This window comes from Gossypium arboreum, chromosome 10 (genome assembly GCF_025698485.1).
Source record: "Gossypium arboreum isolate Shixiya-1 chromosome 10, ASM2569848v2, whole genome shotgun sequence".
NCBI lineage: Eukaryota > Viridiplantae > Streptophyta > Magnoliopsida > Malvales > Malvaceae > Gossypium > Gossypium arboreum.
Genome location: NC_069079.1, coordinates 123,299,687 through 123,316,537, shown reverse-complemented (window position 1 = coordinate 123,316,537; position 16,851 = coordinate 123,299,687). Strand labels below are relative to the sequence as shown.

Below are 16,851 nucleotides of genomic sequence, written 5' to 3'. Positions count from 1 at the left end.
ATTATCAACATTCTATTATCACAACATATAATAGAACTACTACTTGGTTAGCCACACAATTAGGCACCATCAAGTAAAGCTCTTAGCATGCAACATAGAAGGGATCTTTTTCCCCCTTTCCTCTCCAACCTCCCTTAAGCCATTTACCCTAAGCATTCTATAGCCTCGTATTTCTCTCACTTCTATTCTAGCTCTCTGCCTATTATAAGTGAATCGGCCTCCTTATCACAATCACTTTCTACTTTTTGTGTTTTTATTTGTTGATTTTCTATACCAACAAAATTAAATATATATTTTAAAATTTCACTAATAATCAAAATAATTAAAAATAATTATATATGATGAAACTCTCAAAAAAATGGAACCGAAGTAAGGCCACGTTGGCAAAAAAATTTGCTTTAAATTGTCTGATAAACTTACTGAATAGACCAATAGCAGCCATTGTTTACAAACCGCTCGTCGCATGTTGGTTCTACCTTACCACCTAAACAAAAGTTTCCGTTTTACTCATTTTCCCAAGCTTCAATTCAACTCATTAAATTTTCTATTTTTAATTAATTTTTATAATTTTCAAAGAAAGAATTGCCCAAATCAATCAATGCCTTCTTTGTCCCTCTTCTTCCATCTCTAATATTAATCTCTCGCCTGCCTTTTTTTTTTTTTTATATATATTTCCACCATCGTCACTCTCCTTTCTCTCACTCTCCCTCTCCCTCTCCCTCGCTTTCTTTTCTCCCAAACAGCCACACTTGAACTCCCTCTCTTTCTTTTATCCTTTTTAATTTTCAAGCAGAAGCCCGAAAATTCCTCTCGTTCGTCACCGACATCGCTCCTTTAATTTCTCTCACGGACCAATCAAATCGATCCACGTCAGCAGGAAGCAATGAGATCCTTCCCCTCCACCGGCGCAGCCGCCGCCGCCACCATTTCAACTACCAACAAAGGCGTAAACCCCGTTATAGCATTCGAACACAAGAGGTATGCTCTTTTCGCCAACTGTCCCTTCGATTTCTCTCTTTATCTGATCCGTTATAGTTTTGAATCTTTTGATTAGATCTTTCTTTTTCTTTTATTTTTTAGTCAAACTTTTTGGACTTCTTTTTGACCGCGAATCTTTTATCCGTTCTTCTTGATTTGGATTTGATGATCTGAAATGTGATTTAGTTTTTAAGAACAAATTTGGATGGAAAAATAGTAACATGTCTTGTTTGCTTGTGTAAACTCCGCAATCTTTGGGTGCCGATTGCAGGTCAATTCAAGATCTTATTGAACTGGTCACAATTTGGTTTAGTAATCGAGGAATGTGGTGGCTGGTCGCTAGTAATTTATGTTAGCTTTTGCTGAGAACGTTGTTGGAGTCCATGATCTTTTATTGATATCTTTTCTTTTTCATGTATTGTAGTTTGATTTTTTGAGCAAATTGGTGTAAATTGAATGACACTGGAAAGTAGAGAAGTTTAGTTTTGACTATATTTTGTTGTGTGACCACTGGCCACTGGTGTAACAGGGTAAGGTTGGAGAAGGATTACGGGTTATTTGAGCTGTATTTGGTTAAAATTATATGTTATTTCGCTTTTGGTTTTATGTTTGTGCTCATTTCTCAATATCTCGATTTGAATTTGATAATCTTAGAGATAAGTTTAAGCTAGTCTTTGTTTTAGAATGTTGTGGTAATCAGTGTGGGAATGTGATTGTTGAAGGCTGATCGGAAGTAGTTTAAGGGTTTTTTTTTTGTTTTTGCTTAACTGGAATTTTTTCTATAATTTGTTTGTGTATGTATTGGAATGATATGTTGTTAGTGTGAACTATGAAGGTTTTTTTTAAAAAATTTGGAGGTTAATGAAGAGTTTATTACTGACAGGGATGCATATGGATTTGCGGTGAGACCTCAGCATGTGCAAAGGTACAGAGAATATGCTAATATCTACAAGGTATTTTCTTGACTCAGTCTCCTGATTTTATGCCTTTTTATTTTAAATCATCTATTTTCAGCCGCTGCGTAAAAGGGAAAGTATGATAAAATGCCAACTCATATATCATGGTGGATATCAAATAATTTGTCTCACTCTCTGACTTAGTTAGAAATGGTTGATGTGTTGCAGAGTTATTTTCTGAAACTGAAAATACCTTAAGCAATTAAATTCTGTTAAGACTGAACATATTTCCTGTAGTACCTCTTTTTCCCTACCTCTCTCCCACATTCTTATGGGCCTTGAATGACAACAAGCTCAATAGTTCGGGTCTTTGATTTAGTTGCTTTAACTAGTTTCTGATAAACCGACTGGAGATCAATGGAAATAAGTTCACCTAAGATGAATTAAATGCCTATTCCCATGACTTTAGGAAGAAGAGGAGGAAAGATCAGATAGGTGGAATGATTTCTTGGAACGTCAAGCCGAGTCTGCTCAATTGCCAGTCAATGGGAGACCTTCAGAGGAAGGCAAGGAGACCTCACATGCTGCTGAGGATGGGGACAGTGAAGTAAAGAAGGGCACTGAAAGAGATGATTTATGTGAAAGGAAGTCTGGTTCTGATAATCTGTCTGAGAATGATACAGAAAAGGAGAAAGTTCAGTCTGCACCAGAGAAAAAAGTTCATCAGATCCAAATATGGACTGAAATTAGACCGTCGCTTCGGGCCATTGAAGATATGATGAGTGTTCGTGTAAAGAAGAAAGGCATTCTATCAAAAGATGAGCAAAAAACCAGTCAAGGAAAGCCGTTAACTCCTACTGAAGATGCTAGATCCCCAAAGGGAGCATCAGAGGAGGATTCTGATGATGAATTTTATGATGCAGAGAGATCTGACCCAGTTCAGGATTCCCCTACAAGTGGCAGCGGAAGTACCAGAACGGGTGGTGGTGCTGATGATGCAGATCCTACAGAATCTTTATTTCCCTGGAAGGAAGAGTTGGAAGTTCTTGTTCGTGGTGGAGTACCGATGGCTCTTAGGGGAGAGGTACTTTATTTGATCTACTGTCATTCTCTCTTTATTTTCCACATTAATTTCTACCTTCCTCTCTCATGAATATGGACATTTCAGCTTTGGCAAGCCTTTGTTGGTGTGAGGGCACGCAGAGTGGATAACTATTACCAGGATCTACTAGCTAATGAAACTAACTGTGGCAACAACACTGAACAACAGAGCTTGCAATCAGACAGTAAGGGTTCAACTACTGAGTCCATAGGTGGGCCTGAGAAGTGGAAGGGGCAGATTGAGAAGGTTGTTTCATCGGCAGTTTTTTCAATTCTAGTTTTAGTTTCTTCTGCCACTGGTGCTACCTTTTTGTTTTGTGTTATTAATTTGAGTCTCCTAATTGATTAGTGGTTCTAAAAACAGGATTTGCCTCGAACATTCCCAGGTCACCCTGCCCTTGACGATGATGGTAGAAATGCTTTGAGACGGTTGCTTACAGCTTATGCTCGACATAATCCCTCAGTTGGCTACTGTCAGGTATTAGGCTCTGAAATATGTTAGTTACAGTCATGCTTCATGTGTTTTGGCTTTTTTGGAATAAGTATTTTTCTCATGCAGGCCATGAATTTCTTTGCTGCCTTGTTACTGTTACTGATGCCCGAAGAGAATGCCTTCTGGTAGGTTTGGAGACGGTTGAGAATTTCCTTGCGGATCTATTATTCCTCTTTCTATCTGTTGAATTTTTTTTTCTAAGGTTACAGATCTGAGCATATTTTGTTGGAGAAACATTATTTACATGCTTTCTTATGTTTATTTGGTGGGATCCTCTAAGTTTTATGGGCAAACATAGCATTTAATCTTATGGTAAGTGCACTGTTGGTTTTCTATTTTCTAAGTTGTGGTATACATTTCAGGACTTTGATGGGCATTATTGATGACTATTTTGATGGCTATTACTCAGAGGAAATGATTGAGTCTCAGGTAATATTTTGTCCAACTCTTTTTCTCCTTATTAGTTGATTTATGCTATCTGCTTTCTCCTAAATGAGAATGTTAAATGATTGATGGAATAATTATGCTTTAGATAACTGTCCTGGTAACTCATGGCCTTTTGTTAGGTTGACCAACTTGTTTTTGAGGAGTTGGTGCGCGAGAGATTTCCCAAACTGGGTCTGTTTTTTCAATATTTGTTCTTTTTTGTTTGAAATTTCATATATGTTATCTTTCCATTGCTTTTTTGGCAGTTTATAATTTACATTTTTATGTTTCTGCAGTCAATCATCTTGATTATCTGGGAGTGCAGGTGGCATGGGTTACTGGACCGTGGTTCCTTTCCATTTTTATGAACATGCTTCCATGGGAAAGTGGTTAGGTTTCATGCTGTGTCTTCTATCAGTCGAACAGTTTATCATTGGAATTTTCTGTCATAATTGGTGCTTTTGTTTCTAATTTACCGATGCTGCACTGATTTAATAATTGGTATCACCAGTGCTTAATTACAGCTTCCTGCTGTACTTTTTCATTACAGTGCTTCGAGTCTGGGATGTGCTCCTCTATGAAGGAAATCGTGTCATGCTTTTTAGGACAGCACTTGCTTTAATGGAGTTATATGGTATGGGGTGAAAGACACGAGTATTTTGACTTTAATGATATCTTTATGGTACCTGAAGTCCAAAGTGACAAATAAGCTGTTTTAAACTACACAATGTAACTTAATTTTCTTACAGGCCCTGCACTGGTTACAACTAAGGATGCAGGAGATGCTGTTACCTTGTTACAGTCATTGGCTGGCTCAACATTCGACAGCAGCCAACTTGTATTGACAGCTTGTATGGGTTATCAAAATGTAAATGAGAAAAGACTACATGATTTAAGAGAGAAGCATCGATCAGCTGTAATAGCTGCAGTTGAGGAAAGATCAAAGGGGCTTCAAGCTTGGAGGGATTCTCAGGGCCTAGCATCTAAGCTATATAATTTTAAGCAGGATCCTAAGTCCATGATTATGGAAACAAATAAGACAAAAGCAAATGGGGATCTCTCTCATTCTGAGTCTGGTTCCACAAACTCTGACGAAGTTCTTATTAGTCTGACTGGAGATGCTGACACAGGTGCTGTTCCAGATCTTCAAGAGCAGGTACCATATACATTTACCCTTTCTGTGAACACTATACGCAGTTGTTTAATGTTGCATTTCCTCTGTGAGTTGATGAGTCTTTGTTCCTTGGCCTGTAGACAAAATACAATATATACATGATCACTTGCATGTGCTGTTTGCCCTGTAAAGTGGAAATATAATATATAATTTGAATAACATAATTCTAATCTTATGTCCTGAGTTTTTTTCTGGTTTAATGCAATGGCTAGAGTGACCCTAGATTTAACAAAAGATATTTCAGAAGGATTCATGTTCAATCATGTGTTCGGATTTAGGGGTTAGTTGAAAATTTCCATATTGCATGCATATGTGAGATTGTGACATGAACTCTCTTTCTAGTGTCAATTTCTTAGAGCGATATAGATACCATTTTTATTAAATCATTATCAATGATTAGATCTATTGATCTGCCTGAGTGGATTTGTTTCATTGAGTACACTGATTCTGTGGACCTAACAAAAATTTTTGAAAGGATGTTGCTTGTTGGATTTATATGTAGTTGCAAAAAGACATGGGAGGCTATGCTCTAATTCATAACCCTATTTCCTAAACTATAAGCCCTAATTTATATTAGCATAAAACCTAATTCATGAGACAAAATCCCTATTTTATAATCCCTAATTTGTCAACCCAAACTGTAAACCCTAATCATAAACACTAATTGATCAATAACCCTAATTTATCATCCCTAAACCATAATCCTTAAACCTAAACCCTCGTATTGTGAGATTTTATTGGCCTCTTGTGATGTTCTCATATTCTTAATTTGTTATAAATAATTGTGTGCAGGTTGTGTGGTTAAAAGTTGAGTTGTGCAGGTTGCTAGAAGAGAAAAGATCAGCTGTCCTCAGGTTAAATTTATATTATCTCTATGGTTTGCATGTTTTGATATATGCCGTGTAATAGAGAGCGAGATTTGTGTTTTTGGTTTAAGATCTATTACTAACTTGCCTCCTAACCTTTCTTATACATGGACATGTCTAAGCTACATCATAATGGCTTATAAACTGGACATGCCTACCTACTTAGGATGTTTTTATTTTATGGAAAATGATTTATAGAAAGTAATTTCTGCAATTTTTTTGTGTTTGTTTAATGGAAGATAGCTTGGCCAATGAAAATGACTCTTACTGGTTAACGGAAAATAAGTCTTTTTTGATGAAATTGTCTTCCAAAGGGTAAGACAATTTCTGGACAAGAGTTCCCATATGAGTAATATGATTTTTAGATGAAAATTATCTTGAATCGTGCCAAATTACATTAATAATAATTTTTTATTCTAATTTTAAACCTATTAAAATATTGATTGTAAATATAATTTTTTAATATTATTAAAATAAATATTTATATTTAAAATAATATATAATAAATCGAATATATATAATAAATATAATTTATTATTTTAATAAAATTATTTGATATTGCAATTTTATTTTAATACTAAATTTTAACATTAATAATACTTTTTAACATGCTAAATATTTTATAGAAAATTATTTACATTAATACTTTAATAATGGATATAGATTATAATTTATAAATACTTTTAGTAATAAATATTTTATAATACAAAATATGACTATTTGTTTAAATCTTGCTTAGTTTCAATTATCCTTTCCTGCTCGAATGTACTACTTTTCACTCTCATTCATGTAATCTCAAATTTAAAAACTTATGCATTGATTATTATAAGATAAATTTTTATTGTCAAATTAATGCTTGCGACAATATTTTGTAACAAATGTAATTTATGGTGTGTTTGTTTCATTGGGAACAACTTTCAAAAAAATTATTTTACGTTGAATCATACAAACACAAAAAGCTTTTAGTTTTTCTAGAAAATCCATCAATCTTCCAAAAATCATTTTTCGGAAGTTTTCAGTGAAATGAACACATGCTTAATCTTTTTATTTTACGTTGGAATTCGTGGATTTTTTATTTTAAAATAATCTTTATTCTGTGGAAGCTTGATGAATGCAACCAACAATCTTGCGTCTTTCTAATTTGTATCAGATCTGAGGAGCTGGAAACGGCCTTGATGGAGATGGTAAAGCAGGATAATCGGCGCCAATTAAGTGCTAGGGTAAAATGGAAAATCTTCATTAGTGGCAGTTCTTTTGGCATGAATAGAAAGATATGATTGTTGTTCTTGCAATTTTTTCCGTTTTCCCTTGCCAGAATTTGCAGCCAATGTTCTAACTTATTCTTAGGACCATTATTGAACTAAAAATCATTCCAATGCCCGCAACTTGTTTGCTTGGCTTTCCTGGAACCTTGGGCCTCTTAGTGGATTCTATGTGTGCATTCTATCATTGTTTACCACAAAGTAGACAATTTGATTAATGTTATTACAAGAACTTGCAATAAAATTGCATTGGAAGGTTGTCATGACTCATGCCTGAATCAGTGAAGGACATTGGGCAGTTCACTTGTAACTTGTATGCTTTGAATGTTTGGTGTTTTGTTGACTTCATAGTTGCTAGGTGTTTTCTTAAGATGAACATTTTGCATATGCTATATCTGCTTCTGATCTTTAGGTGGAGCAATTAGAGCAAGAGGTTGCTGAGCTTCTTATGGCCCTTTCTCAGAAGCAGGAACAAGAAAATGCAATGCTTCAGGTTTGACTTGTTTCCTCATGTTCAATTAATGGAGGATTTCTTCTTTTGTTATACATGTCTTGATTATTATAGCATTTGTCTCGCATTTTGTAGGTCCTAATGCGGGTAGAGCAAGATCAAAGGGTGACAGAAGATGCTCGCAGATTTGCTGAACAAGATGCAGCTGCACAAAGATATGCTGTTCAAGTGCTTCAGGTACTCATTATGATCAAACTCTTGTTTTGCTGTGTAACTTTCATCAGTAAATATATGCTCGCAGTGATAAGTCCTTGGTTCTCTAGTTTTACTGAATGCCAATATTCAATTCTATGGTTTGGAAATTATAGGTCCTTTTTAATTACATTAAATAAATAATCTTTCCACCAGTGCTGCAGGCAGCACACTAATGGCTTCAACGTATCTTAATTTTGCTTAAAATCGTTGCAAACGAGAAAATATTTTGGAAAGCTGTAATTAATTGAACAGTGGGACTTTACTCGAAACGATGTTAGTTGATGTACTCAAGTGTAGAAAATATGCGAGAACATGTTCTTTTCTTTTTTCCTTATGAAGCATTTCCCTGTGCGAGAACATGTTATGTCTTTACCATATCACAAAAATTCAAAATTTATGCAAATACAGGAAAAGTATGAAGAGGCCACTGCTTCACTTGCTGAAATGGAGAAAAGAGTGGTAATGGCAGAATCAATGTTAGAGGCTACCTTACAGTACCAGTCTGGACAAAGTAAAGTCCAACCTTCTCCACGGTGCGTTAACAACCTTTTGCCAATTTGAAATCCTTTTACTCATGGGTGAAATATTTTTAGTCAGTCAGTTGGGTCTGTTCAGGGTTCGGGGGTCACCCAATAACTAGTTGTTTTTCTTTGATTTATATCCTTTGTCATTGCTTGGAATGCAATTCAGAAGCTATATACATTTGCCAATTTGATTATAAATCCCTTCTAATAAATATAACATTGCAGATCATCACACCCTGATTCATCAGCACGCAGCAATCAAGAGCCTCAACAAGAAATCCCTGCACGGAAAATTAGCATACTTTCTCGACCATTTGGACTCGGCTGGCGTGATAGAAACAAGGTTAGTTTTTTCACAAATTTACTTTCTTTCAAGTTTTTTGATGATCAGATGATTGCTCTGCTGGATTAAACTGATGGGCTGGCTCACAATTGGAAGCTAAGGGAAAAGCTATTATGAGAGTTATCATTTTGTTCTTTTCACCATATCAATATTTTATCTAATGTATTAATCCAAGGTTGAATAAACAAAACAGGGAAAGCCCGGTAATGTTGATGGCCCAAATGATGGGAAGCCATCTAACGAGGGTCAGAATACCGAAATCCAGCAGAAAGACACAAATGACAAGGAAACAAACGGCAAGGACACAAATGAGAAGGAACTGAACGGCAAGGACACAGATGACAAGGGAACAAACGACATTGAAGGGCAACATAAGGAGTGAGAGAATTGCCGGTTTGTCAGGTTAATACTCAGCATTCATATCCAGCTTTTGCTGCCTTCAATTCTTCTATTCATTGGCCTCAGTAGATATTTAATTAGCATTGGGGTAATTCAGGAGACCAGTAGTTTGCATCTTTATAATTTTTTACTAGAAACCAAGGTGATATCCATAATCATTAATTGTTTGTTCCATTATTAGATGGTAATAACGAATAATACTTTGTAGAAGTAAGGAGAATGTAAGAACAAGTGTAATCATCCTTAAGGAGTGATTTCCTGCAAATCCGGGTCTCGAGTTTCGGGCCTTTGTATCGAAAAAGGAAAAGAAACGAGAGATACAAAGGGAATCAACTATAAAGTATATGGTGAAGTTTTGTAATGGTTGTTTTTGATAGATATTTCAAATCCTAGTTCATTGTATGTTGTATGTTTCTGTACAGTCTTCTCTCTAACAGCTCACTTGATAAAAGCCGTATTCAATATTTGGGTTAATGTTATATTTGGCTCCTAAATATATCAATTAAGTTCATTTTTGGCATTTAAACGTTTTCTTTTTACTAAACGTTAGTCTCGGAATTTTGTAATCTTTTTATTTGATTCCTGAACTTTAATTTCGTTTCGTTATGGTGTGATGATGTGACAAATTAATATCGTGCCACATCATCACTTGACATTGTATACCAACTTCTTCTAATTATATATTAATTTTTTAATGATGATGTGGTATAATGTCAAAGTGTCTATTATCGAACTGAATTCGAGTTGAGAAATTAAATTGAGAAAAGTTATTGTGAAAAAATCAAATATTAAGGTGGACATAATTGTTTTAAAAGAAAAAAATCACATTAACTGTAATATTTTTTGGTATTCTTTTCTTATACTTGCATAAGAAAATATTTTACACTTAAATTAATTGGTAAGAAATTATAAGAAAGAAATAAGAAAAAAATAATTTAAATTTTTTATATCTAATATACTGATTATGTATGAATTTATATGATAGATTAGAGTGTTCTATTAATAAAAATGAATGCAATTTTCTTTTTTGAAAATATAAATACAAATATTTGAAGGTATTATTTGATTTATGGGTAGTATATAGATATATTGTTTTGAGGTGTTAGTTCTGCCAAGACAGTGCCGATGGTGCCCATGACAGGAGCTGCCAGTAGTGGGCAGGTGGTTACTTGCTAAAATCTTGTAATTTTTAATTTTTTAATTTTAAAAAAATTTATTTTTTAAAATTTTTTAATTAATAATTTGCAAATAAACCAACGGTTAGAAAGCAGTTATAATTTGGGTCGACCGTACACGGCGTCGTTTATGGAATCAGGACACTCCAACGTTGTTTTGTTGATTGCATGTCGTCGTCATATCCAGCATGAATTGAGTGGATGGTGTGGGTCAATTGATGCTCCCCACTTATTTTTATCCCAATAAATCGGACTTCACTAATTCTTTTTAACAAGAAAAAAAAATGACTTTTATGATATTACATTAATATTTTGGGTAAACTATATACAAGTTATTAAACTATTAGTAAATTTACGTTTTGGTCATGTAACTTTAAAAAATTATAAAATGATCATTGAACTATTCAAAAAGTTTTCATTTAAGTTACTTAACTATTTAAAAGTTTTTATTTAAGTCACTAAACTGTTAATTTTTTAAATGAAGTTCAATTAGTGAGCTCTAAGTGACAGCTCGACGATTGATAACATATTATATCCAAGTCGATCTAATAGTTCATGCTGGAGAGTGAAAAAGAAAGTTATTTAGATTTTGATTCATAAATTCGCAATGTTCAAATATGTTATATGAAAAAAAAGGAGTTTTCAGTTGGTGCAGTTAGTGCAAACAGAAAAAGGCCATATAACAATTATTTTAACAGCCCAGTGACTTAAATGAAAACTTTCGAATAGTTAAGTGACCATTTTGTAACTTTTAAAGTTGAATGGCTGAAACATAAACTTACTAATAGTTTACTGACTTTTAGTGCAATTTACCCTCATATTTTATATATAATTAATTATTTATTAAAAATTAAAATGATTAGAATTTATCGCACAACCATGTGGGTTAAAAAACATTTTAGATTTGAATTTTATATTTTTAAAAAATTAATTATTATTGAGATCTTAAAAAGTTGGATAAAACTTTTAATAAAGAGTAATTAGTTGAGACTTTGCCAGTTTTGGTAGAGATGTTTATAAAGTGTTTTACGAAACTTTTTCATAAAAACATTATATAATTTTATACAATAGGAAAAAAAAACGTTATATTAAACTATTCTTTAAAATAAATGAATTAATTGAAAGTAAGAACATAGGAAAAATACGTTATAAATGAAATTATTCTTTAAAATAATTTTATACAATAGTGGCTGACATTTATGTAGATTTTTTAGAATTTTAAAAACAAAATTTTATATATCTAGTTATATTAAATTTAAATTTAAATTAAATAATATATAAAAATTAGATTGCTCAAAACGAAAAAAATATATGAATTTGTTGTATAAATTAACCTAACATTTTTATTTGAAATGGTGATTTAATATGTCACACCACTTATAGTTACACCGTTAACGACAATTAACATTTCAATAACAAAAATGTTATAACGCGATAACGTAAATGACTAAAATATAACCCGACACAAACAAAAGTGACTAATTTAATAGTTTAGAATACATACGATATATATATATATATATATATATATATATATATATATATATATATATATGATGTGAAGTGAAAACGAAATTAAAATTCGTGAATATTCTTAATGATAATCCCAAATTGTCATCCTCATAATAAAATTTTTATTTTTAATTTCTCAAAAATTTTGTCATCACAAAAATGAACAAAATCCATCTGAATTTTAAAATCAGAAAATGACCCATAAAATTACCTAAAACAGAAGTTAATTAAAAGTTCATTATCAAATGAAATTGACTTGACATAAAAGGTATAATTTTAAAAGTTCAAAAGCGCATATATATATATATATATATATATGTATATGATCCATTGAAATAAATAAATTTGATAATACTAGTTATGGTATTATGCTAATAAATTTGATAATATGGAAAGAAAGCTAAATAACTAGGAATTATATTTATATGAATATAATATTTACTTCTATTTATAACATTTTATCAAAATTTTAAATCGAAAAAAAACGTGTTTAATCACGTTCAAACCCACGTCATCTTTGTTATTGCAATATCAACGGTGACAATTAAGTTAAAACCCAACCAAGAGATATTATGATATATTTAAATACTACATATCTAATATACGATTAATATTTTAACTATTTAACTGTTGAATTTATCAATATAATTGTTCTTGTCATATATGTAAATTTTAAACCAATTCGATATCTTTATCATTCGATCTAAAATATTATATATATATATATTAACATTTATTGAACGATTGAAAGTTTTTTACCTAAAACAAATAGTTATAAATTTTTAATTTGCATCAAATTTGACATGCATGATCTGTATGAATAGAATAATAGGTTCATTAGTTGAGTCGTTAATATATTAAGTGTACAAAGAGATACGAAAGGGTATAAAACTATTAGCCTTACGGGACAATATCATACAATATCATCTTTATTTTTAATAATAATGACAAAAAATTATTGTTTATAGATTTATCCATGGATTAGGTCGATCAAGGTCTCAAAATTTTTATTTTTCTTGTTGAGGTAATTTTTGTTACGATCTTGTTCGGATTATTATTTATTCTATATTAATAAATAATTTATATATTTATGTAATTTACAATTAAATTTAAATAAAATATTTTTGAAATCATTAAATAGTAATTTGAGTTAGACAAAAGTTTTCATGGTTTTGCATGCCACGTTCCAAGTAAAAATTGTAAAAGAAGACTCCATGAGTTTAGATTATTTTTCAGTTTTCAATTTTTTTATGTTCATTAAATTGGTCCATCAATAAATCATTTATTGATGGTCCACAAAAATAAAATTTAGATAAAATGGTGAGATTTAACTAAAATAAATTTAGATTTAATGATATGAAAATTCAGGGTAAATCTCAAAATTATACATGAACTTTAATTCAATTTGTAATTCGACACGTGAATTTCTATTTGGTGTAATTATAAACATGAAGCCTTGACTGTGGTTTAAATTTATACATAAAACTTTAATTTTGATTCATTCATACGCATTTAAAGAAAAAAATATAAATTTAATTTTATATTAGATAAATATAATTATTTTTGTATGCAATATATAAACATAAAATGGTCTTGTATCAATAATTGTGTTAATAATTTATAAAAATTATATCAAATCAAAATTTCATATATATAATTGCACATTAAATCAAAGTTCATATATAATTTTGAGATTCATCCCAATAATTTACGATACTATTAAAACTAGCATAGATGATAGAATAACCAAACAGTGACACGTGGCGCGGCACGTGTACCTCATGCTGATGTACAATGGCAATTTTTAACAGTAAAAATGGATGTAAATTTTAACAGAATGACAAATTTACTCTTTGATTTAATGTACAGTAACAAATTTACCCATTTTTTAGTAAAGGGGATAAAATACAAACTAACTTATAATATAAGGGCTTCTATGATATTTTTACCAAATATATATATTTTTTTTCAATTTTCTAAAAATTAATTTTTGGGATTTAAAAAATAGTGGCTCATGTTGGAATGTGTACGACAATGGTCCAGTGTTATGATTTTATGTTTCCTTTTGAAAAAGTATGTTCACGCGTTAGGTGTGTATTGGGCAAATATCAAAACGGTATAATATGTGACACGTGTCACTTACACTCTCTCCTAACTAGATCAAGTTATGGTCCGGTTTTTCGTCCAAGCTCGAACGCTCATGCAAAATTCGAAAAGGTTTGAAGAAAAATAATAAATTTAAAAAATAAATTTAGACAAAAAAATAAGCTCGTTTATAATATTAGTTAAACTCGAGCTCAGACATTTAGGATTTAAGTTCAATCCATTTTTAAGTTTATGATATATTATATTATGTAATTTATAATATATATATATATATAAATTAAATCTATAGTAATATATAATACTATAATGTAAATGTTAAAAAAAATGTTAATATGCTTAAATATAAAATTTAAATAAATGAAAAAAATATAAAAATATTAAATATAAATAATATAAATATTTTTTTTCAAAAATCTTAAAAAAATAACCATAAATCATAAGAGAAAACGGGAGAGCAATTATACCCAAGCCAACATGCATACCCAATACACCCAACCTATCTCCCCTCGTTCTCACATGGAACGCTAGAAAAACTGGCAATTAAAATATCCTGAACAGAAAATGAACAACTAACAAACTCGGGATAGTTCGCATAACGTAAAGTCACTTGCACCAAAGTGTAAGCAGCTTCATTCCTGCTCCAACAAATCCAACGGATAGAAAAAAACTGAAAACTAGAACTAATTTGAGAGCAATCATTAATCAACGACCCTAGATCCAACATTTCCAAATTATTATGATGCAAGGAACAAAGTCAACAAAGTGTATGCTTTGCAAAAAAAAAAAAAAACACATACAATTAGTAATATTATAAAAAAAAAATTCTTTTAAATTAATGTTGATTACAAGGTGGTATATAGTTACAAGTAAGTATTTTTTTTAAATATTAGAAAAACTAATTTAATAAAATGATTTTAGCAGTATTAATTATTAAACATGAATTTTGAAATATAAAAAAAGTTAAAAGAGATAAAATTTTTAAAAATTTTATTGTCATTGAGTCTTAGCTTGGTTGGTATCAAAGGTGAAACTAAAATTTTTTTAGGAGCTGAAATTAAATTGTAATTTTTACGATAGTAAAAATATAATTTTATCATTTTAATAGCTTATATCTTTATAATTTTTAAAGGATTAAATCAAATTTTTATAATTTTTGGAGGAGGGCGAAGTACAATTTTACCATTACACATTTAATATTTTAAGGACCCTAAAGGAAAATTTTCCATTTTAGGGCGGTCGTGGCTTTTGCCAGTCCCCCTGAATTCACCATTAATTGGTATCGATATTATTATTAAAGTAAAAAAAACATGAATTTGAGATCATTGAAAGCAATGATTTACGAGTAGAAAAAACATGTTTATCTTTTTATTTACGAGTAAAAAAAAATCATATATAGTTGAAAACAATCATATGGAAAAAACAACTTTTTAGGATGATTTTGATGGAAAACAACATTTCCCCTTCACCATTAGTGAGATATGGACATAATATTTGACAATGAAAGGAAAGCCACTTTGCTTCACACAAAATTTGTGATCCCTCATTTTGACACCCATGCTCTTTCTTCTTTTTCATTTTATCTTTTGAGGTAATTGCTCCCTACATTCTTAAACTATAACTTCATTTTAATTTAATCTTAAAATTTTAAAATATTTTAATTACATTCTTAAGTTATCGAGGTCGTATCAATAATGTCCTTTCATTATTAAAATAGTTAATTTATCCATTAAATGAGATGTCAAATATTATGCGGCATAATTTAAAATAAAATAGATTAAAAAAAAGCGAATATTATAAAAATAAATATTGTAATAAATTTAGGTTTTAAGATTTTCGAAAGTTTACAAAAGTTTTATTATTTACTCTCTTTTTTTTTTTCTATTTTACTTTATTTTAAAATTTTAACTACTCAAAATTCTGCAATGAAGTTCTACTTTTCATTAAAATATTTGTTTTAAATTATGCAACATAAAATTTGACGTATTTTTTAACAATTTTAATAAAAGGACATGATTGGTATAACGTTATTAGTTTCAAATGTAATTAGAATTTTTGAAGTTTGAAGAGCAATTTAAAATTCAAGTCATAACTATATCTAGTATAACTAACTCTTTTTTTTTTTGTTAAAGTTTATGTGATTAAAAAAGGATAATATAATTTTGATCCCTAAATTTGGTAGTTAAGTCTATTTTGATCCCTAAACTTGAAAAATATAAAAATATGATGACATGGTACTATTAGATTGTGCCACATCATCACTTGAAAATTAAAAAAAAAATTACATAAAAATTTAGGTGATGATGTGGTATAATTTTAGAGTGTCACATTATTCTAATAATCGGATCGATGGTTAAATTAGTCAAACCACTAGTTCCTAATTCAATCGATTTGATCAGTTCAACTGACAGACTAACAACAATTAAATAAATAGTTAAAGAATCATAAAAAAATGAAATAAATTATTAAACTACTAGTTTTTATTCTAGTTATTAATTTTTATTAGATTCAAACAGTTTTTGATTTAATCAGTTCAATCTTTTGTTTAGACCAATACAGTGGTTGATTTTTGGTCTAATTGATCTTATTGACCAATCCAGTTCTATTCCAAAAACACTGGCCATATCATCAGAGGCAGATCGTTATGGTGGCTTAAGAGACCTTGGCCCCCAAAAAATTCTCCCTTGAAAGTTTTAGAAAATTAAATTAGGCCCCTCAAAATTTTAAAAATTCTCATCATACTTTTTTTATTTTTTTTGAAAATTTTAATTAACCTCACTTAAAAATTTTAAAAATTCTCATTGATCTCATAAAAATTTTAATTAGACCCCATTAAATTTTTTTTAAAAAAACATTCTCATTAAACTCTTACAATTTTTGAAAATTTTACTAG

The 16,851-nt window shown here is 30.5% G+C and overlaps 1 protein-coding gene across 1 annotated transcript; it reads left to right on the top strand.

The window, feature by feature from the left end:
- The first annotated feature begins 382 nt into the window (after positions 1-382).
- On the top strand, positions 383-9,642 carry LOC108483313 (uncharacterized). The gene is made up of 18 exons (XM_017786638.2): positions 383-978; positions 1,862-1,931; positions 2,344-2,958; positions 3,043-3,222; positions 3,340-3,453; positions 3,535-3,593; positions 3,831-3,897; positions 4,035-4,086; positions 4,191-4,283; positions 4,445-4,528; positions 4,644-5,050; positions 5,861-5,922; positions 7,085-7,154; positions 7,609-7,689; positions 7,783-7,884; positions 8,311-8,435; positions 8,652-8,769; positions 8,963-9,642. The coding sequence occupies exons 1-18, from the start codon at positions 884-886 to the stop codon at positions 9,149-9,151; spliced, it is 2,583 nt and encodes an 860-aa protein (XP_017642127.1). The 5' UTR covers positions 383-883; the 3' UTR covers positions 9,152-9,642.
- Positions 9,643-16,851: the final 7,209 nt, after the last annotated feature.

Excerpts from the sequence above, each read along its gene's own strand:
- LOC108483313 (XM_017786638.2), top strand. The coding sequence starts at position 884 with ATGAGATCCTTCCCCTCCACCGGCGCAGCCGCCGCCGCCACCATTTCA. Across the intron at positions 1,932-2,343 it reads AATATGCTAATATCTACAAG|GAAGAAGAGGAGGAAAGATC; the intron begins GTATTTTCTTGA and ends CCATGACTTTAG. Across the intron at positions 5,923-7,084 it reads AAAAGATCAGCTGTCCTCAG|ATCTGAGGAGCTGGAAACGG; the intron begins GTTAAATTTATA and ends AATTTGTATCAG.